Source organism: Zonotrichia albicollis, chromosome 1, assembly GCF_047830755.1.
Source record: "Zonotrichia albicollis isolate bZonAlb1 chromosome 1, bZonAlb1.hap1, whole genome shotgun sequence".
In the NCBI taxonomy this organism is placed as follows: domain Eukaryota; kingdom Metazoa; phylum Chordata; class Aves; order Passeriformes; family Passerellidae; genus Zonotrichia; species Zonotrichia albicollis.
The window spans coordinates 108,976,563-109,000,502 of record NC_133819.1 but is presented as its reverse complement, the minus strand read 5'-3'; the positions used below and the strand labels follow the sequence as shown (position 1 = coordinate 109,000,502).

The following is a 23,940-nucleotide window of genomic DNA, read 5'->3' as shown; positions in this document are numbered from 1 at the left end:
AATATCTGTAGAGATTATCTGTATAAAAGGAGTAAAGTCACTAATCTTAAGTGAAGAGAATCCAGGACTGACATCAGTTGACCAGCATGGAAAAAATAAAATGCAGACTCTTAAAAATGCCAGCTAAGGATTTCAGGTATTACCTGAGTAGGGGTTTCCACAGATCTGTGTATGGGCAGAAGAGAATGGTTGATGAAGGGATTAGAAGAACTGCCTAGTGATCATCAGGGCATGAGTAATTTTAAAGTTCTGCTTCAGACCTGTCCCATTGCCTGAAGGGCAAAGGATGATTTTTCTTGTACTTGTGTCCTGGTTAATACAGAACCTGAAGTGCTGTTGGGGCCTTTAATTGCATCCCCTGACAAATGTGTGTCTGTGTCCTCTTGCCAGGGAAGACAGTCATGACAAACCTTTTTCAACTGGTGATACACTTGAGTGTTATTTGTACCTGTGACAGATTGTGGTTTTTAGCTGAAAAAATTGCTGTCTGAAGAGTTACTTTGGCTGAGTTTATGTCATGCAGAGTAAGGGCGGTCTGAATTTGGAAGGAGATGATGAACTAAGATGTACTTGGGGGCAAGTTGTCTTCCTGATACCTTGAGGTTGTTTTCTCACATACACAAAGTTGAAAGGTAAGACTAGATATGGGGTCTCTGTCCTTTGTCATGGCACTGGTAGGTGACCTTCCTGAATAACAGGTCCTGGTTCCAGCCAGAACAGGGTTAAATTTTGCAGTAGCCAGAGGAGGCATGGCCAGGACCTGCAGGATATTTTGAGGGTTCTGTGTGGTGAGCAATTGCCTGTGAATCCTTTGCATCTTGTACACTCTTATTAATACTGTTGCTGTTACTGTCCTTTTTCTGATTTCATTGCTGTTTCCAGTAAATTTTTCTTATCTCAACTTGTAATCTTTACTTTTTTTGCCTCCTGTTCACCTCTCCAGCCCTGCACAGGAAAGGGGATACATGGGAGCAAGCAAAGTGGTGTGTGGTTTGGAGTGTTGTAGTGGAAATGGTAAACTGGGGAATAGCATTTCTAAACCACAACACAGGTGTTTGTGTGTTCCCAACAAGTTCTCTCAAAATCTTTCCTTCCTGCAAGTGTAGTCTCCAATGTGTTTAGTTCAGATTACAGCTTCTTGGAGTTAAGATATGTGCACAGGTGGTTAAGAGGAAAGAGGACTTCTGTTTATACTCAAGATAGATAGTTACTCTAGTAACTTCATTGTAACACAAATCTAATTATAAGGTATATATCTAGAGTATAGCATTTAAAGCAATTACTTTAAAGTGGAGATACATACTTCATGCCTCATTAATTCACTCTCAGTTCATTCATATTCTCTTCTTCCTATTTCATTTATGCATGTAAAAAAGAAAATCAATTGTTTTGTCCTTATATGCAAGAGAGCTCAATGAAGTGTTTTGAGAAACTATAAAAAAAACTTATGTGTAAAGTGTGTTTTTATTATTTTTCATTTGCAAGGTTTTTGATCCTATGGTCTTAGCTTTATCTCTGTTCTTGTTTTCTAGCTTCTCACTAACAAACCCCCTAGATTCTGACCACAGAAAATACATGTACCTCACATTTCATATGGCAGCTTTTTCTTAGGAGTGCTCTCTTCTGTTTTAGTGCTGAGACATGAATATAAACCAACCTTTTAGAGAAGGTGTGTTATTTTTTCAAGCTGTCTCTTGTGATGATTTTTGCCTTCCTCATTTTGCTTCTTACATTATCAGTTTTTAAAAACTTGCTTACCTGTGTGCTTGCCTAACTTTCTGAAGTCTATCACTGATAATGTCTTCCTTTAATCAGAAAGAAACAAAGCCACTCCCAGGCCCTAGCCTTCTGCCACTAACGCTGTGTATTCCTTCCTTTACTTAGGAAATAGTCTTCTAGCAGCTCTGCAACTGTTGCTTGGCACTACGGTAGGAAGCTTTTCTTCACTGTAGCTTTACCTCAGAGCACATTCTTGATTGAGCTCGTGGTTAGAGACAAGCTCACTTTTTCATAATTAAACTGTCTCCATGTTCTCATTATTACAGAATTAAGCAGTGTTGAATTGAAGAGGGGCAGCATAGGCATCTGTAGTACTCTTGTGGGCATAATCCTTTTCACTGAATTACTTTTTCTGTATTTGTGGTGGACCTGCCTTTGTACATATCAGCAATCTCTGCACACCTTGTTTTGCAGGAGCAGTGAACTGCATGTTTGATGCCTTTTTCAGCTTTTACACTTTCCTTGACAAAATAGGTTTGTGTTTATTTCAGTAAGGTGTCTTAAGGGCAAGAGGATAAACACATTTTAAAACTTATCCTCTGTTTATTCACTTTGGCTTTAAATAACCATGTTCAGTTATCATTGTTATCTTTTTCTTCTGCATCTTTTTGTTTCAGTCAGTTAGTATTGTATCTGTGACCTTGTGTGCAGCTCTCTGTGTGCTTATTTCTGCCTTCATTCTACTCTAGATTAGTGCATTTTTTTCATTAGCCAAGGACTTAGGAGCTGTTTACACCTGAAGGCAGAGGAGGTGTGTGTGTGGTTCTTTTTTTTTTAATCAGTACTTTCCTACAACTCTAATAGTGTAGTTTCTTTTAGATTCCTCTTCTTAGACTTTTCTAGCTTAACAAAAAACCTGTGTCATGTTAAGCAACAGGAGCATCTTCTTGCTGAAATCTATATGTGTCAGCATTTGCCTTGTTTACAGTTGACCTGGTCTGTCATGTCCTCTGGTTCTACATATTTTCATGAGGTCTTTATGTGGTGCTTGTTATGGGCATAATCCATGCATTTCATCTACTTTTTCACTTGTCATAGTTATATCCAGTCCCACTTCTTACTAATTTTTGTTCTAGTAGCTGTTCACCTATTCCACTAAAGTAATGAATGAACTGACCAGATGGTATTATAATATTGTACTGCCTATTGAGAGTAGATTGAATTCAGAGAATAATCTGAATTCATCCTCTGTTGTCAGGAAGAAGGGAAATAAAAGGTGAAAAGATGTTGTTGGCACATGGGTGTTGGAGCAAGTTGCTTTTCCTTTGCATCTTCACAAGTTGAACTGATAATTTGGAGACTGTCCTTCCAGTCATCATCCCCCACACTAGTAATCTGCAAATACAGTTGCAGAATATTGATTATATAGTACATGATCAAAACTGTTAAACAGTTCTTCAGCCATTTTTATTCTACATTGTTTGATACTATCTGAATCACTGCAATGCTAGGTCCATTAGAAATGAAAAACATTGATTTACTGTTGTGTTGAAATCTTCCACTTTATTTACAAGTAGAGAAGAATGCAGCTCATTGCCTGTAACACTTTACCTTTGTTCCTTTTTTCACACCTTTCTCTGATTTCCAAGGTTGTTCTTTTACACGTATTCACAGCAAAAGTGATGTGCTTACCAGCCTAGGTCACTAAATGCTTTCCATTTACATGTCATTCTTATAAAAGTCATGATTGAAGTATCCAAAAAAAAGTCTTGACCAAAAAGATTTGTTCTCATTCCCATCTCAGGAAATAAACTCAGAAGTTGTCTCCTTGTAATGAACAACTTCTGGTTACGTTTTTATCACAAGGGCACTAAAACACTTGTGTAGAACGAGTTTGGCTCACAGTTTTTTTTTTTGCTCTTCTATCAGTGATCCATGGAGTGCTTGTCACCTTCTCTTTCTTCTATGGGTGACTGTATAATCATTAGAATGAAAATTAGCCTAAGTTAGCGTTTTGTGGTGGACTTAGCAGTGTTAAATTTGTTGTTGGACTTGACGATCTTAGTGGTCTTTTCCAATCAAAATATTTCTATGGTTCTATGTAATTATACCATCTCAATGTTAATCCTGCCTGCATTTAAAAATAATAATACTAATAATTGTTAGTTTCAAAAATTGTCTAGCATGAGTTGTTTGAATACACAGAAATGTTACTTCCATTGTAACAATTACAGGTCTGATGAAGTTTCAGCCTCTCTGTTACACTGGTCTTCTGCCATTCAGAATGAAATTCAGGCTATATTATGCAAGTACTAAAAAGGCTAGTTTTGTGTATGATATGGATAGAAGATGAGCTATATGATAATTCACCTTTGTTTCAGTAGCTTCAGTTACTCAACAAAAGAAAATGTATTTCTTAGTAGAGATGAACTTTGTTGTTCACTTTGTTATTTTAAAAGTGAGAAAATCACATGCAAACTGTATTTTAAATTATTTTCATGTAATTGTATTTAATTACTTCTGTTTAGTTTTGTAATTCAGTATGACTGTTTGCACCTGCTTTTAAGATGCTTAATGTACAACTTTTCTCCCTGTTTTTCTTTCTGAAGGACCCAACCATATGCCTATGCAAGGACCTGGACCTAACCAGCTCAATATGACAAACAGTTCCATGAACATGCCTTCAAGTAGCCACGGGTCCATGGGTGGCTATAATCACTCAGTGCCATCGTCACAGAGCATGCCAGTGCAGAATCAGATGACAATGAGCCAGGGACAGCCAATGGGCAACTATGGGCCCAGACCAAACATGAATATGCAACCAAACCAAGGTAAGTGAGGTATCTATCGGCTTCTGTAAAAGGAAAATATCTTGTGTGCAGATTTTTTTAAAGGTCTTATCTTGTAGATTTCCTTCTCTAAATGTGTTTGTACCCTGAAATTGGCTCAGTTGCTTAGAGCATGGTGCTAAAGAACAAAAATTGTGACTTGAGTCACCCTATGGGCCATTTACCTAAGGCATGGACTCAAAGATCCTTGTGGAAGGATCATCTCAGAATACTCTGTGAATATTCTGTACTCATGTTTGGAGGATTCTACACCTCTTTTCTCCCATATATCTGTGACTTTTTGTTTATTTGCAGACATTTAACTGTTTTCAGGTATAATGTGAGAATCTGGAAATGGATCTCCTTTCAGCAGTTATAAGCTGGAGCTACTGTTTGTCTTTTTCAGACTTTACACTTCTAGTGAAGTGTTATTGTCATTCAGGTTGATAAAATACATTTCTACTTTTAAGTTTCTTGGTTAAATGGAAAAATCAAAGTCAGATAGCCCTCAGATTGTTATACCTAGTTAGTCTTTGTTTTCAGCCTTTTTAGCATGGAATGTCTGTTTAGTCTTAGAGAAGCAAAATTCACTAGTGGAGGAAGAATTAGTTCCAGGAACAAATCTGGTACTCCCTACTGTTTTCATGAGATGTCCTTGTGTATATAGTAAAAATCAAAGCTAATTTTGTATCTAAGGTATTTCCATTGCATAAACTGATGGTGTTTTGATGTCCTTGTTGAAGTGCAAGGACGTTGTGGAATTAAAATATTGCATTAAAGTCACAGCACAGCAAATTACTAAGTTGTATCTGTACTGCATATTCTTATAGAGGTGCTTTAGAAGTCAGCAATCAGTATTTTCAGCTTACCTGTTAAGTCTGTTACTGCATTTGGATATGTACATGCTAGAAGTACACCTGTACATTGGATCTAGCACCTGCTAGAAGACATATGACAAACCTAAGCTCCACTTTTTTATGTGTAGATACCATCTGTTCCTGAGGTGTACAGACAGACCAGGTCATACTGATCAGTTTGATTATTAGGTTACAGAAAGTTGCAAAACAGACAAAAGACTAAGTTAATGAGAGACTAAAAATGAGTCATGATGAAAGAAGCTATTTCTGCACTTTTCTTACCAGATCTGAGGCCTTTAGCATCCACATAGTTAATTGCATTTTTCTTAATGTATAACAATGGAGGAAACAAAAGATAGGTACATAGTCGGGGAAATCATAAGTGGGAATACTTTTGACTGTCTTTCTGAACTGGGAAGTTATCTCTGTATTCTGGTCAATACATAGTGTAGTAATTCTGTTGTAAGATGCTTTGGAAAAGTCTTATGCTGTTTTCATTTCAGATTTTTTAGTTGCAGAGTTAGCAATAATTAGTAGCAGTGTATGTGAGGGAGCCATCTAGTCAGTCACTCTGCAGGAAACGTTATGTGACTGGCCTAAAATTTAGGAGATGATTCCATCTCAAAGTAGCATTCTTTACTCTTCATTCCTCTGTTGTGTTTTCAGTACTCCGTCAAACTTGAAAATTGGTCATTAGAAACTAAGCAGAAATAAACTTAAAAGATCTCTGTGCTGAACAAATAGTGGTACTGAAGTGACTTTGGGGAATATAGAATAAAACAGTATTAACCAAATTATAGGTTCAAGAACAACAGCAAAATCTTTACTTAGAACAATGGCACCAATGCCATTAAGGCCACAGCAGGCTTTTGCATAGTGTAAGTCTAATTCTGCCAAGTTTTGACCCTTTAGGCTGAGACTTTTCCATTTCAAGTGTCTGCTTCAAGGCTGGTTCTATTTTTTGCAGAGGTTTCACAGGAGAGGCCAGTGGGGTGAAAAATCATATTCTTTAAAATATTTCAATGTCTCACAAAAACATTAGTAAACAGAACACTTCACATATAAATGTAAGAGTGCATGTGCCCCTTTCTTTAAAGCAAGGCTTTGAAACTTGTCTGTTATGCAAACAAAGTTTTATTTGTTGTTAAATGAAAATACTGTTCCAATTACCTGTGAAAGAGGAAGTCTTATGTTTGAAAATGGGGATGTTTGTTATTTTGATCTAAGATGATTCCCAATCGGGTCTACTTAGTACATTTCCTCCATTTTCTACTCTTAGTTGTTCCATGTGTATTGATGTTTGATGACAAATTAGAGGAAGTATTTTTATATCTTCACTCTCTTGTGACTTCAAGCCAGCTGGGCAGAGAACGACAGCAATCTGTGAGACCATGAGAAATTTAGAGGTAGGTAGCCAAGCCCCAGTCTGGCTGGGCAGATGTCTCAGCCAAGCATGGCCACTTCAGGCTTCTCTCCTAAGTGAAGAAACAAGAATGCTAGGAGATGCACCCAGTGCAGTTTAACAAAAGGGGAATAAACAGATTAGAACTCAGAGATTTCTTAACTGGTCATACATACAACAATTCAGAAACACAAGTGAACCAAAGTTTCTGAACATCAGTGTTGTTGGTCAGGAGACATTTGTGAACCCCTAAGTATGCTTTGTTTCTTTGTCCTCCAGGATTGATCCATACTGAAAATGAGAGATCCTACTACATCTGTCAGTTAATAACAGCACTAGCTAAATATAATGCTAAATATTCCACAAGATGAGGTCTTAGCATCTCAAGGTGGCTGTTAAAAATTAGTAGATGTTTTTTGCCTTAATCTTTCCCTATGTGGGTTCCTCATTTGTAGAGGAATGAATTTGATGGTAAGATTACAATACCATCTGATTTCATTGGAGAGTTGTCAAAGTATATTCATTATGAAGATTTGGACAAATTACTTATGGGTGCCATTAGAGAACCTATGAATAAATTAATAATTCTGTCTTCAGTCTTTGACTAGGTATCACATGAACAGAAACAAAATACTGAAATAGTTCTTCAGTGGGTGATAGCTACCATGTACAGAATGAAGCCAGTACTTCCAGGGGAAAAGAAGCATACTTTTATATAATAGATAAAACCACCATAACACTCAGAAAGGCTTGCTCTAACACTTGGGTTATGCTTGAGCATAACCTCTTTATGTGCACTTGCTTCCAAAACATCTTGCTGTATATACACCTTGTGAGGCAGATGGTGTTAGCAAGAAAAAAATGCAAAAGCGCTAATTAAGAAATAAAAGGCATAGTAACAGAACTGTTTGCTGGATTTACTTCCTGTATCATCTCTGTACTCATTATTGCTTTGTACTAGTTATAAAATGCTATCCAGAGGAATAGCTTAAATGAGAAGCAAAGTTTTCATGGTATTGATTTCATATAGTTAGTCCAGTTTAAAAGAGGAATTCTAGTGATTTTGGACTTAAAAAGCAAAATATTTTAAGTGGAAGATTCTGTAGATGACTCTTCATTGAAAAGTGAATATAGCAGCCCAGGACATCTGCAAGGAATATTGGGTACCTTTTTGGAAAAGATAGGAAACAGAAGGAACTGAATGAATATTGAAGAAACTATATTCTTATGGGTGCATTATGTTCTTATGGGTGCATTTCTTCTTGTGTATGGTAAACTACTTAGGTTGAAAAAAATGTCAAGTGTTGCCAGTATTTGACTTTTCAGGGGGGAAGATATAGGCATAATTTTTCTGAAACCTGAAACTTGCATGGATATTCCTCTTTTTTTTATATTGAACAAATCTTTCACACTCAGGAAATAATATTTAGTAGTGGAATTAATGCATTTTATAAGTAAGAACCAAGCAATTGTAGCTTGGTCATCTCAGAAACTGTTATGTATGGCCAGCCCTGAGGCTGTTTCTCATTTGTCAGATCCCTTTGCTGGGATTCCATTACTGTGCTAGAAGAGCTTGACACAAGGTTATCAAATTCCCAGTCTCTATTGAATGAGCATTATATGTTTCCTGTGGTAAGAGAGGAGAACAAGTTTACAGGTGCCTTCTACAGGACAAGATCATGTTGACTCAGTCAACTTGGAGACCAATTGTCAAATCTGGTGCTGAAATTCTTAACTGATAGTTTAATTTCTATAACCTTGGAAAAATTCCATTAAAATTTCAGAGCTCTTTGACTTACAAGCAAATATGAAGATATGGAGAGAGTAGAGATGAGACAGATGCAGATTCTGGTTGTTTAGTTGTGCACATAAGAAAGGAACATAAAGATAGGAACATCCAATGTTAGCTAAAGTATAAACATATTCAGGGTATGGCAGATCAGGATAAAGTGATTTCTGAATTTGACTGCCTTCTGTAAATGTCTTCCCATCTGTTCACTCCCGTGTAAGCTGAGACTGTTAGGTTTCAGTACCTCAACTGTTTACAGTAGTCAAGATGCTATGGAAAAAGCAGGGCAGTCTCATTTTTTGTTTGAAATCTAGTGTATTAGAGGGAAATAAAATTGCCTCCACCTTCTGAAATGCCATCATGCTATAGCTGCATTGTGTAGGATGTCTAGCTGTAGAAGACACTCTAGTTTTTGTCATGAAAAAACAAAAGATATAAACAGCTGCCATGGAGCTTGTGCTTTCATCTGCTTTCCCTGGAGTAAAACATGAAAGGCAGTGTTGGTAACTAAGGATTTTTTTTCTATGACATTTTGTGTTCTAGTTTTTTTAAAATGATACCTGAAATTGAGGTTCAGTTTGAGATGAGAAATTTGTGGAGTAATAAAGTGTGGAGAAGTGTCTACTGTCCTTAATTTGCAGCCTGAATCATATATTAGGAGTAGCAAAAAGTTTTGTATCCTCAAAATCTTTTGAGAAAATGTTGAAACTGCTCCTGGTGTTAAATTTAGGATGGTGGTTCATTTGACTAAGCAAATCTGAATTGTAGTGTTTGTCAAGTTAAATTGACCCTCATTATAGTTTCTAAGAAAGCTTGCACAAGGCTTAAAACCATCATTTAAAAAAGAAGCTTTTTTTTTTTTTAAACATGTGAAAAACACCAAAAAAATTTTGATGAGGGCTGCTGCATTTTGTTTTTGGTGTTACCTGATCAGGAATTCAAAAGCTGTGTTTTAGGGTGCTTACAAAAATCTGTGCCACAAATATTAGAAAACATAAAGTCATTGAATGGTTTGGGTTGTAGGGGACCTGAAGGATCACATAGTTCCGGCCTCCCTGCCTGTGCTACAACTAGCCTAGGTTTCTCAGAGCCCCATCCAGCCTGGTGACTTGAATACATCCAGGGATGTATTGCATTCACAACTTCTTTGGGCAACCTGTCCCAGTGCCTCTTCACACTGAAGAATTTCCTCCTAATATCCCATCTATACCTACCCTCTTTCAATTTAAAACGATTGCCCCATGTCACTGTCTGCCTGTATAGAAAGTCCGTCTCCTTCCCTTTTATAAAGCCCCCTTAAAGTACTGGAAGGCCAAAGTGAGGTCTCCCTGCAGCTTTCTCTGCTCCATGCTCTCTTAGCATTTCCTTATCTATTTCTCTGATAATCCTTTGGCCTTCCTCTTGACCCTGTCCAGCAGGTCTTTCTGTGTCTTTCTGTGCTGGACCCCCTAGAGCTGGATACAGCACTCTGGGTGGGATCTCACCAGAGCAGAGCAGAGGGGCAGGTTCACCTCGCTTGGCCAACAAGTTCTTTCATGCCACCCAGGATACAGGTGGTTTTTTGGGCTGCAGGCCCACATTGCCAGAGCAGACCTAGCTTTTCATCAACACAAACCCTCTAAGTTCTTCTCAAGGCTGCTCTCAGTGAGTTTCCCACTCTGTACTCATATCTAGGTTTGCCCCCACCCAGGTGCTGCATCTTGCACTTGGACGTGTTGAATTTCATGAGGTTCTCTTGGGCTCACTTCTCAAGTTTGTCCATATCCAAGTAGATAATGAATTAAGAGTCTTAAGTGTTAAGTTTTGGGATTTTATGTCGTATTAAGTATTACACGATGAATAAATGTAGGTTTCTCCTAGGCTAGATTTTTCAAATGGAAGAATAAAGTCAAAATTCCCTCATCCCTCAAAACCACTGCATAGAATGGTTATGTTCCATGAGGCAATAGAGACCATGGTGGTTCTTTTAGGTATCTTTTTAATAAGAAGAACCAAACTGGAAGGAAGCCAGGCCGTCTGTTATGAACACAACACACAGCCTAATACAGGGTAGTGAATTCTCTTTGTGGCTCTACAAAGCGTTAATGAAGTTCTAATTTAAAAAGCAAACAGAAAATCTCTACATTGCACCACAGGGACCCAACACATTTTATCACATTGTATTGTGACTAATATTAATATTGTTAATTAACAAGCTTTCTTGAGATCTAGGAATATTATGGCAACAAGTTTCTATTTTTTATCAAGACTGCCTGATGTTTCTCAGTACCTCCAAACAGAGGAGCAGTGAAACGGAATAATCTAAATTACTTACTCATTTAGAAGATCAAAAAAAGGAAAAGTATTTTGCCAACAATTAAAATAAGTACATCTAAATTGAATCCTTTTTTTACTTTAAAGTCAGGACACAGAAACTTGCCATACTGAAGGACAGAAGCATAACTGGATCTTCTTAAGAGTGGCCAATATTTATCTTTAGAGGAAAATGAAGCTTAGGCCACTTCTCAGTGAGAGATCCCACACTGGGTTTTATGGGATTTAACTAATGCACTTGGAATTCATACCATTAATTAATTTGTCATAACTTTCCCTCGTAACTCTGCATAGACAGTATATAAGTGAGAACATATTCCTTTGCCTGTATAAATCTATTGTCGCTTGGCTGTGTATCTAGGTATTTTCCCAGTACTGTTGTTTCACACAGGACTTTCTGTTTGTGCTTCAGAACCTAGTTTTTCAGAAATACTAAATGGAAGGGAAAAATCTAAGCATACAGAAAAAAAGTGATATCTTCCCTTTTCTCACTGGATGGCACTTAGGAGTGGCTCTGCTAGTTTGATGTTTGATGTCGTGGTTTGTTTTAGTTTTTAGTGAAGCTGCTACTTTCTTGTTATCTTTGTAGTTTATAAAATAAATTATTTTTTTAAAAGCCAGAAAAGCTTAGGGTTTTGCCATGATAGACTGGGCAGTATGTGTGAAGTGGTTTGAATGAATATATTACAAAAATCTGTTGCTTAAAAAAGTTTAGCTCCTTGTCACAACTTTTTCCTCCTCATGTTTTTGATACTGGAATAACTCTCTTCTGAAGTGGTACTACAGAGGAGGCACAGAGGCTTTTCTTTGTTAAATGTATCAGTCTAACCTGCAATCTCATATAATGAAATTGTGTAATCATAATTTTCATTGCTGTGTGGTGTCAGTAGGGTGCTCTTTAACTGTCTGTTTTCATTACTGAAATTTGCATTTCTCCAAGTAGAGCCTTAATCAGATTTTGTCAGTTGATAAAACATGGACAGTACTTGATCTCTCTTGGTCTCTTCCTGTGGTTCATAGAACTTGGTGCAACTAAATATGAAAGATTTTTTTGTTACCGATTGTTTAGGACTGTTCAGTGTCAGGCAGAGCCTGTGTTCTGTGGGCTTTCTGCATATGCCTGTTGTTTAATTGCCTGTCTGGTTCATGTGGTTTGTCTTTACAGGCTAAATAAAATTGTTGATTTTGTGATAACAGCTTAGTGGTTTGTTGGTGGAATATAACAGCAACTATGTATGTGTATTGAAACTATGCTCCAAGGAGATCACTAATGTTAAATAATTTTTCTATGACTTACCAAGGTTTCACCATCAGGTTTTCACCTAAGCTTTTTTTGAAGATTGTTTTTATAGCAAAAAGTCATCAAAGTGTTTCAGTTATCCTTTTGTAGGTGTAAACTAATATCTGTGGTTTTGAAGAAAAACCTAAAAAGCAACCTTATTGAGGTTGATTTCTCTTTTGTAGTTTGGCTGCTGAATTGTTCACCTACATTTGCATAGGTCCAGAAACAACAAACCCTTACCAGAACAGTGGATATACAGAGCTTTTTTTGGTCCATTTTTAAAGGTTGGGTTTTCTATGTTCTTTTGGAAAGGTTTAATCACAAATCATATTTGTGTCTTTGACAATTTTGCTACTTCTCCTTTGGCAGGTCCAATGATGCACCAGCAGCCTCCCTCCCAGCAATACAACATGCCACAGGCAGGTGGCCAGCATTACCAGGGGCAGCAGCCACCGATGGGAATGATGGGCCAGGTTAACCAAGGAAATCACATGATGGGGCAGAGACAGATTCCTCCATACAGGCCACCACAGCAAGGTAGGAATTCACTTCAGTATTTTGCATTGATTTTAAATAACCATGTTTAAAACCATTTTGCATCTCTTTCTTGCTTAATCCAAATTTCTGTCAAGTCATTTGGTGTGACAGACTTTGTTTGCACACTCTTTTTGTTACCCATTTTAAGGGTGGTTCTTGCAGCAAGAGATTACTGCTGTCACCATGAAATGTGAAGACAAGTTTGTTTTCTTTTTGTTTTGGTTCTTTCTGAGATTATACATTCTGAAATTGCACATCTCAGATATGCTGATGCAGAATTTGATATTCTGATATTTAACTGATAGGACAGAAAAGGAACAGAATACCTACTTGGTTTTCTGGATTCATTCAGTTATGGAAAAGGAACGATGTTCCACGATTTTGGTTATCTTTTTTCTTTTAGTCCTTTTCAACGAGGAATAATTTTATTTTTAACACCCTAGTCTGTTATACACATATTCTTAAAATGAGCTTAAAACTGAAGTTTGATATATATAGTCTCAGTCTAGTGCAGCCAAACAACTGTGTGTTTGTATATGTATATAGATACATTTACTTATTTTTTAAGCTAAACCAGATTACATATGTTTGTAATGCAACAATATGGGTGGGGAATACATTTGAGAAATATTTCTCATACTAAAGTCAGAAATTAGCAGGCTTTATAACAGACAAAACAAGTTATTTACGTATTGACTGGTTGTGGTTTTTCAGGCCCACCACAGCAGTACTCAGGCCAGGAAGACTATTATGGGGACCAATACAGTCATGGTGGACAAGGTCCTCCAGAAGGCATGAACCAGCAATATTACCCTGATGGTAATCTCTCATAAATGTTAACTTTCCCATTTTCTATACCTGCCCAATACTAATGTAGTCATATGCCCAAAATTAGGGGATGAGGCAAGAATAGTAATTGGATATCATACCTCACATTTAAAAAACCTTCCAAATTCAGAATTGTACTACAGTTTAAGTTACTGTGACTAGTTAAATTTGCAACTTAAAGCACGTAATTTGTATTACTCCCATTTGAAACTCTTAAAAACAGTTTTAGTATTTCAAAAGAATGGAAATAATTTGCGTCTCTCAAAGAATGGAGAGTTCCTTAGCATCTCTAATATGATTGACATGAATTTAAACAGTCATAAATTTATTATCAATAAGAGAGGGGGCGATATCCTTTTATTAAAAATTTTACTGAACTGAAAAAACTTGCTAAAAAGATGTGGGTTTTTTCTGTAAATACTCTACTTTTTTAACTTAGTGTCTCATTTTTGTGTAAGTCACACAAATGTGTTATTGCTGACATGGTATGGGCCTTCAGTTTAACATTTATACAGGAATAAAGTGGTCCCTGCCCTGAGGATATTGAAAATGTGAATCCTCTTTAGATGTCCCCTCAGTGCTTTCAAGACAAGATTGAAACTTTGAATTTCATAAATCTGTCCTCCTATCCCTTGGATTATGGAGTGCTGAAGACTATTGGATTGTGTTATAAGTTAGAAAAGTTGAAATTAACTTGTTTTCAGGCCGAACAGAGACTGGGAGAACAAAGATGCTAACTCCTGACTGCTGTGATAACCATGTGTGCAACTTAATGGTATCTTACGAAGCTCAAGAAATGTGGTAGATCTTAATGTTTAAAAATATATATACAAAGCAAGGCTGTGTAATTGCCAAAGCAACTGCTCATAGCAGATAAAGGGATGCAAGTCAGTTGTTTGAATTTGATTTCCATCAAATTGATTTTAAGGTACATCAAGCCTTATCTGTATAAGCTTACATGTGTTAATTTCTGGAGGTGTGTGTGCAGTGTTATTTTACAAGTTGCATTAATGATAATTATTCAGATTTCATTTTGGAACATTTATGTGTACACATGAACGCTAAATTGTTACAGGCAATTTGCTCTAGTAAAGGCATTTTGATGTTACCATCAACAGCTTTGTGGCAGCACAGATGACTTCTAAGATCTAGTCCTTCTTAAGAGTCATCTTTATCATTACCTCATTGTTACTTTTATGTGGAGTACAAGTAGAATATTTTAAGACTTGTTTTAATGGTTATGTATGCATGTAAGATTCAGTCAGTGATGTATGGTACAGTTGCAGACCTGACGACAAAACCACTGAGTTTCAGAACTGTTTCCTCCTTTCCTTACTTGTATCTAAAAATTTTATTCCAAATTTATACTATTTAATTTCAAATGTAAACAAAGTTTTGGCATGTATTTTTCACCAAATTAGCAATAAGATATATTTTGATAATCTGTTACAGAAAAGACGTGTGCTAAAAACAACAACAGGTGGGGTGCTTACTACATGTATTGGTTTCTTAATCAGAGATGGCTGTAGTCTCTGAGTAGAAAGGTTTGTTTGTAATGAGTCTGCTCAGGACTGGAATGTAAGAGGAAAAGTTTTCTTAAGACTTTAAGTAGAAATTCTGTTTGTAGGGAAAACCTTGGGAGTGTTGTATTTCTGTCATTCAGAACCAGAATTTAATGTAGATGATGGTTCATAACTTCATTGAGCTTTATTTGTTATATTTCACACTGCTTTTAGCATATGCTTTTGAATTGGAGATCAGCAGAACAGGTGTTAGACAAAGTATGATAATTGCTTTCTTTGTTCATTCTAATTTAATTCAGGTTATTTACATGTGAAAGGCCTAAATGCTTTCATTTTTTTTTTGAGTGAAAGATGAAGTACTCTCTCCCCCTCCGACTCCCCCAACAAGGATTATTGGAAGGTTAAGACCATCCCTTACTGTGATGTTTCTAGAACTACTGCATTAAGCCTTTTTTTTCCCCTGTCACATGTTAATTCAATATGAAAGGAAATCATATTAGTAAGTCTTTGGCTAATACAATTGAAAATTCTTTTTCATGTATATCCAGTTGAAATTTTTTTTTTCATTTTTCTGAGAAATGAAATATTTTTAGGGTTTTCACTCAGAGGCCATTAACGTTTCTTCCTGTCTCTTGTCGAATTGATGTAGGTCATAATGATTACGGTTATCAGCAACCGTCGTATCCTGAACAAGGCTACGATAGGCCTTATGAGGATTCCTCACAACATTACTACGAAGGAGGTATCTATATACCTTCACACACATATGCACAGACATTCCCTCTCCTCCCCCACCCTCAACGGGAACAGACATTCTTGCACAACACAACTTATACCCATGCAAAGCTCTTGTAGAATACTAGTTGCTGGCTGTCTTGGAAATGGCAGGGAACTTGGAGCCTTCAGAATAATTTCTTGCAAACACCTTAAATAAATAACTACAATTTGCCATTCTAACAACAGTAAAATGACTAAAACACTCTAGAGATTTTTTTTTTTACCTCAATGGAAATTTTTATTTTAACATAAAGTTGTCGGTTCAGTTATATATCTTTTTGTGTGTGTATATTTTGTATAATTATAGTGCCGTTAGGAAACAGCTTGCTGATCTTGTGTAGCTAGTCTGTGCTCTTGTAGCTGTCCTTAATTTTGTCTTTTTTTTTAATTTTATTTTATTTAGCATAGTCATGATCTTATGACTGTGATGTTCCAGTAAATGTAATGCTCGTTTGGCAGAGATGCTGAAAATGCTGCAGTTCAACTTTGCAAAATTGGCTTTAACTGCAGTTTGTTTGGCCGAGTTCCTTCTGTTTGGTTTGAGTTTTCTTTGTTTTGTTCAGTTTTTGAAATCAATATTGCATTTTCATTTTGTTCTTGTGTTGTTGGCTGTGCATCTTAGAAGGAAAAAAAATAAAATAGGTATCTTTATGAGTTTTTGCTTTCTTGCAATGATCTTACAGGAAACTCGCAATACGGTCAGCAGCAAGATGCATATCAAGGACCACCCCAGCAGCAGGGTTATCCACCACAGCAGCAGCAATATCCCGGCCAGCAAGGCTATCCAGGACAACAGCAGGGTTATGGTAAGAACCTGAGGACACAGACAGCTGTCACAGAAAGGACTAAGAGAGACCTTTGTTGTGTGTTACTCCATCCCTGTTTGACTGTGTCCAGAGGCCAGGCTTGGACAGAACAGCTCTGTGCCTGCAATTTCACTGGGCTGAGACAAGAAAACATAGAAGGCAGTGTCTTTTGGGAGTTAGATCTGTTTAGGATTAGGCAGTCTAGAGAGTGTGGTAGCACAGAAAACTGAGGGTGACTAAACAGCATTGCAGTAGGTGTCTGTAATTTAGAAGGACCCAGAAAGATTCTGCTCTTTTCTGTCTTCTGTAGGTGAACATACGCACAAAGATGACAAAGAACCACTTTCATCTGTGGATTTGCCAATTAAAACAGTCTTTTTAAAATTGGTTTAAAACTTCATTCAACATACATGAACCATTATTTTCAAATTTTTGTACTGATCAGTGACTGTACTGTACAGAGAAGTGACTGTAAGCATTGACAGCACACCTTTAAAGCAACTGTGCCTTTTAAATTTGCGCTAGTAGTCAAAACCTTCTGGTACATGGCTGGAATGAGAAATCCTCTGCCATAAGTCCCTGGATTCAAGGAAAACCACCCAAAAAGGAAACTTAAAGCAGTAGAATGTAATTTTGGTGAATTAATTCTAAAAAACTTCGTGTCAGAAGAGCATGCTGAAACTCAAAAAAGTTTTATTTGCTTTCATACTGTAAAGCAATATACATAAATTTATGGCAGAAGAAGGAATCTCTGAAATTTCATAAATTCCATGTATATTAGCTTTCAGCTCTTTTGCAGGCTTAAATGCTAAAGCTTTCAGCATTGTGTGTATGTGAGGAAATGCATGGGTAATTTGTTTGCCATGTAGATAAATGCCAGATTCACATGAAATCCAGTTATGTTGAGACAGAGTTAAGCTTTAAGAGGATCCAAAGGTTTACCAAGTTCTACTTCTGTAGTTTATGGATGAATTGAGAGTTCTGGAGTAATACTTGTACCTACATTCTGCTAAACATAATATAGGAATAGACTAAAGGTCAGAGTAGAGGTCATGTTGATCACTGCTCTGAACTTTGTAAGTAAAGAAATAAAATCTGATTTATTCAGAAAGTTTAGGTTAAGAAATACTAGAAGAAAAAGGGATTAGGAAGTCTTTTGGAGCCACTTACCCAATATAATTTGTAAAACAGAATAACATATTTTTCAGTTTCTTGTTTTTAGCCAAAATTGTTACTGAAGTTCCATTTTTTCCTGTGAAATTTGTCAGTGAATATTTAGAATTCAGCTGTAAAGAATTACCATGAATAAATAAACCCATGTTCATTTATCAGATGAACACAGCACTTTTAGGATGTCGTATTCTTGCTCAATTTAATATTTAATTGCTTTCTAATTTTCAGAAATAAATCAATATCTCAGACATCATTATCAATCTTTAAGATTTTGTTTCACTGTGGAAAGGTGAAACTGCATAGTTCAAGGGGATTTGAGGCCTGAGGAGAATGGTGATAGCTTATGGAGCTTTTCTTCTCCAGGTCATCTTTTCACTGTCTTACAGATCCAGAATTACTGATGTCATCTTAATGTCCAGTGCCTGTAGCTCAGATTAGACCTCTTTAGCACTGAATCACCATTGCTAAAAACATATCTGTTTCTTCTGAAGGGAAGGAAACAAAAGTGTTGGTTTGTTTAAAAGAAAAGCCTGTCTGAAAAGCTGTAGATCTTCAGCTCTGAAAAATAGAGACTCAGTTTTTGAGGAGTGTTGTTGAAAAAGCTGACAGATCCACTGCTGAGGATTCATAGGAGTGCCACTGAAATACAGAGTACATCTCTCCCAGTGCTGGGGTGGATGGGGATAATTTTGTTTGGAATATGGCTGCAATGCCTGATGGTGGTAACGTGCAGCTTCCAGTGGTAGACAAGCCAAGTCTCTGTGAATAGTAACAGAGAGTTATACTTGCAAAAGAACCACTTCTTTTACAGACAAAAAAGACTGGAGTCCAGGTTTTGGGTTTTTCTTAACCTTTTTCTGGAAAGTTAATATTACCAGAGGAGTGTGGAGTAGAGGGTGCATTTTTCCATCTCACAATACCTTTTACTGCTTGTCACATCTCACATTTTATACATGTGTAGCTTGCTTGCCTGACACCCCATCCATGATTGCCTGCTGTGGTGTGGGACTGCACTTTCTGGCAGCACAGTGCTGCTGGTCTCTTCAGAAAGTCCAGATGCTAAACATAGCTGATTATCTGGCTGCTCTTGGCATTAGAAAATTCTGGAACTCAAGCAGCCTACATCAGGAGACTGCCTTCCTAAATCCTGGAAAGGGCTCATGTGTATCATTTCTTGCCTTGTTCTTCTCTGTCCTGTTCATGGAACTACATGCATTGATATTAAATAATGAATATATAAATAAAAGTAAATGTTTCTGTGGTTGGAGCACAGGCCCTGGCAGCCAAGGTGCTTTCCAGGGGGAGGGAGGTAGGACACTCAAAAGACCTAATTGCATAGTAGTGGTATTTCTTAGTCCTGGTTAGCTGTAAAATTCAGTGGTTTTAGCTGTAAAATTCAGTGTTTTCCCTGTTCTCTTTTTTCCAACATCTTAAGCACTCTTGTTTTGTTGTTTTTTTTTTTTTGTTTTGTTTTTTTTTTAATTTAATGATCCCCAGGTCCTTCCCAGAGTGGTCCAGGGCCTCAGTATCCCAATTATCCACAGGGACAAGGACAACAGTATGGGGGATACAGACCCACGCAGCCTGGGCCACCACAACCACCACAGCAGAGGCCTTACGGATATGACCAGGTATTCTTCTGTTTGATGAGCAAGTTGTGATTCTTACACACTCATTTAATAATCTTAGATTCTGGACATTTAAACTAAGGAATTTTAGGACATGGTCTTTCAGGTATGTACATACAATTCTCATGGAGTTTATTTCTTGGTGAGTTACCAAGAATCATTTGTATGGAATTGTGATTAGTCATTCTCTCCTGAGTTTGCTAAATTTTAATGCAATTTGGCAAAGTGAGGTCTTCCCAGCAGTGTTTTTGGATGTTAGAAATTAAGGTGATGTGTTTCATAGCCTTATGGTGAATGACTAATATGAAAGATGAGGTTTCCAAATCTCATGGTGGATCATTTTTCATTACTTCTTTGCAATAGAAATGGTTGAATTTATTTTCCACAAACACAAATCCTAATCATAATCATCCTCCTCAGTTGCAGAAGCACCTGAGGCGTGCAGCTGAGGTCTTTCAGCTGCAGAGCTTATGGGGAGACATGAACTTGTTTTTGCACAGATTTTCTCTGAGCAGTATAAGGGGGCAGTGAACATGGGAAGGAAGTGACCTGAAAATCAGCTGCTTCATTCCTATCACTGCTAAGTCAAGATGAAAACAAACAAACAATTACCACCAAAACATTGGGCTGGAGTTGTAGTGAAGGGCTCATGTAAAAGAGCTGTCTTCAAATTAAAGGATGAAACAGGTTTGTCCCCGTAAAAGGTACTAACTTTTAAAAATCCAAACTTTTCACTACGAATCATTCAGAAACGTCATTAAAATGTACACTGTTACTTTGCTTGGTATAAATAATGTTAAGATTAACTAAATTATAAATTTGAGGTTCTAATGTTTAAATAAAATCCTGTTATGTCAGTAGAAGATCAGTTGAACTTTCAAGAAAAACTACTCTGAGGAAGTGAGAATTGCCCAGAATTTTGAAGAACAGTTGGCTTTCTTTCTAGAGAAGTTAGAAAAGACAAGGAAGAAGGAACAAACTCTCTGTGTGGTAGTTTAGAGATGCAGTTACTTTTAATTATTTAACAGATAAAATGTTTATGCACTGAACCAGTACCTTCCTCTGGAAACAATAAGCTACAGAAGAATTCTTTGCTTGTGGCCAGTATAGGGTCAAGGAAACTTAATCACAGTTGCCGAGGTTTTTCCAGCTTTCCTTGCAGTAGAGGTGGATAGCCCTCTCTGTAGATAGGCTGTGCTCCTCCAGTTTGTGCACTTGTAAGTTCCACTGGGAAATTCAATTATAGAAGACCTCTCTTTCATACTGGCCATTCCTATAGGAATTGTGCTGCTTAAATTCTCATCTGGCAGCTGTTGTGAAACTCTTCTTCGTGACTGATTGTTATATTATAATGGAATATAACTGACATTGCAACATAAAACTAAAATGTAAAACACTACCTTGTTGTGGTAGTACTTTACATGGAACAGTGGCAGGATCAGTTTGGAGATGCTCATTTCCTAGCACAGTACTTCTTTCTGCAAGCCTTGAACCCTGTGGTGAAGGATCATGGTAAGCTTACAGCATTGATGCTTTCACCTCTGTCCACCTCTGCAGTACATGACATTCTGTCAAAAGATATAGAGAATATCAGTAAGGGTGGTAATTCTGTGTATCAGATCTGTGGAATAATTGCCTCCTGTAGGATATGTGGACTTGGGTTGTTAGTGTTCACCAGGATGTGCCTTGGTTTTGAAATACATGTAATGCTTGATAGAGTAATAATTTTAGGTACCTTGTTTCATGGTTACTTTCCTAAATTACTTTGAATTTTGGTGACCTTGACTTTTTGAAATAATTTTCAGAGTTTAGGTGGGAAATAATCACCATCTTTTTTTTTTAATGATGTTCTACTGATTTCACAGCAGCCTATTGAATATAAAGGCATACTCTTTTGATCAAATCAGGCTCCTGGCCTTAAATTCATATCTTTGGTCTTACTTCTGCATTAAAGCACAAAGTATTTTTAGTGAGATGAAACTACGCTAGTTACTCATATCAGTATATCATTTACTTGTATTAGTTTCCATCTTTTAATATCACAGTTTATTTGGATGGTCTTCCAATTGCAGCTTTAAATGCAGGAAAATATGCCTTGTAGTCTAATTATGTATTTTGAATTTTTTTTAGGGTCAATATGGAAATTACCAACAGTGAAAAAGTACTCACATTCCGGTAGGCAAAATCTATTAGCAGCCATATTTTCTCCTCAGCACTGTGGACATCTTCCCGAGATGAGAACCTCCCATTCCATCTAGATTTTGGAAAAATCTTGTGGCTGTTTTATGGTATACAGTCTTTATGGGTTAATTGTTAAAGACTGTAGATTCTCAGAAACTAGTTTCACATCTCTACTCTAGATGGCAATATTGGACAGAAAATCTGTGACATAACAATTTGCAGTGAGTCGAGAACTGTATGTCAAATATACTGTTACAGACTGAGAGGTGCAAACAGCTTTGTATGTTTATGAAGGTTATGGGAATTTAATATTTTTTCCACAGATTTTTTTTGTAGGGGGAAAGGGGAAATGCACACTTTTTACAGCAGCAATATTTTGTATATTATGTTTTACATGTGATGAATATGCAAGACAGTACACTACTCGCTGGGCAGGATAACAAATCTACTGTTAAAATGGGTAGGGCATGGTAAATGCTTGATTGTATTAGTCTCGAAATGGTGTACAATAAAGATAACAGTGAAAAGATGGAGAGCATTCTATGTCACTGATGGGTTCACATACAAAGATTGAGAATCCCAGTTATCTAAATGGGAACATAATTAAGGACAGTGTAATATAGTCTTGTGCAAAGATAAATTTTGTAAGCTTTCCAATTTTTCTGAGTGAAGCGGTTTTGTAAAAATTGTTTCTAACATAGTTTGACAATTTTCTGCAACATTTTTTGGGTAACAAGATAAACGTTTGGGTTTTATTTCTCAAGTGTTTTGTCAGAGCTTTGCATAAGCAAGCTGTAATCCTTCTTAATAATTGCAATAAAGAAAATGACAAGTGTTAATTTTACTTGGCTTGAATATGCAAAGAACTTGAAAAAGAATATGGAGAACAGGACTGTATTGTATAAGTGTATTTTAACCTTTAGTTGAATAATTTGTATGTATCACAATAGCCTAGAGGACTTTGTAAAACCTATCTAAACTTTTGTCATGGTTTAGGAATGGTGCCCCCCAATTTTAGTCTTCCCACTGACACACTCCAAGCCACGCGCTGCTCGCTTGCTCCCCACTCTCCCTCCCCTTCCCTTGTGGCAGGCTGGAGAGGAGAATCAGAGGCACAAAAGAGAAAGATCAGGGCTTGAGAGAACAATTTACTGCAAACAGCAAAAGGAAGGGAACGGCAGCAATGCCAGTGCCAGAGGGTGCAAGAAAGAGGTGAAGGCTTCACACGTGCTTGATTGCTCACCATGCAGAGCCTGGTTCCACCCCATGCTGCACTGCCTGGAAGGGTCCCCTGAAAATGAGGTGTCTCCTCCTGGCTACTGCAGAAATTAACTCTGTCCTGGCCGGAACCAGGACAGCTTTCCTAACTGGGAGTTAATAACATTAGAAAAGGGACATTTTTGTTTGTGCCCATTTTTCTTATTGGTTAACATGAGACCAAGGGGATGTTTTATAACATTAAGTATAAAACCTGTTGGTGAGGCAAATGCCAAATTTTGTTTGGAATTGCATTAATGCTTATAGTGTTGCATGTGAGAGAGGCAGCACGTTGATCAATAACAACAGTACACAAAAAAATTGGTTTTGAAATTGCCCTAAAACTGTGCATCAGATAAATAAATGGATATTCTATTCTGCAGAAATATATGCATTCAAAAATCCCTTGCAACTTCTATAAATGATAAAACCTAAAATTAACCCAGGAGTAAAATGATATTTTGTGTTTTTTCAGTTTGCAATCAATGTTCAGGGGGATAAAAAAATGACTTATGTTCATAGTGTGTGTGACATTATGTATGGAAGACAAGATTTTCAATTTGTGCGTCCTTTTTAAAAGGAAAACAGTTTTCTTAAAGTCAATAGAAAATACTCATCAAGGTATGAACAGATATGGCATGAGGAACATTATTATGAATTAAAATCTTGTAGGTTCTGTGCCAATTTTCCACCACTGTGTACTTCATTGCTATTTAAAACTGTACTCCATCAATTCTAACGGAAGAATAAATTATTTGTGATTTTAATTTTCTCATTTGTTTCTTTAAATTAGATCCCTATCACTCTGATGTCTCATCTGGAGACTCTGCTGTGGGTTTTGATTTTAAAGATGTTTGGCCAGAATAACCAGACCTTATTTGCAGTCTAGGACTTTATCAAAATTCTCTTGCCATAGCCAAGTTAATTAGAATTAACTGTTCAGTAATCAGCATGTTGTGTAGGTTGTTTGTTAAGAAATTCTTTCTCTGAAAATGAAGGTCCATGAGGCTATAATCAAGATGACTGAATTAGATAAATGA

The 23,940-nt window shown here is 36.9% G+C and overlaps 1 protein-coding gene across 3 annotated transcripts in view; it reads left to right on the top strand.

Annotated features, from left to right (window-relative positions):
- The window catches only part of SS18 (SS18 subunit of BAF chromatin remodeling complex), a 42,816-nt gene extending 19,149 nt beyond the window's left edge, over positions 1-23,667 (top strand). The window contains exons 5-11 of one of the 3 annotated variants that reach the window (XM_074549846.1): positions 4,329-4,550; positions 12,560-12,727; positions 13,442-13,546; positions 15,728-15,820; positions 16,539-16,661; positions 19,332-19,465; positions 21,593-23,667. In XM_074549846.1, the coding sequence (XP_074405947.1) occupies positions 4,329-4,550; positions 12,560-12,727; positions 13,442-13,546; positions 15,728-15,820; positions 16,539-16,661; positions 19,332-19,465; positions 21,593-21,619 (872 nt within the window). In that variant the 3' untranslated portion in view covers positions 21,620-23,667. The remainder of the gene's footprint in view (positions 1-4,328; positions 4,551-12,559; positions 12,728-13,441; positions 13,547-15,727; positions 15,821-16,538; positions 16,662-19,331; positions 19,466-21,592) is intronic. The other 2 variants (XM_074549856.1, XM_074549866.1) reach the window with 2 other exon arrangements.
- The last annotated feature ends 273 nt before the right edge of the window (positions 23,668-23,940 follow it).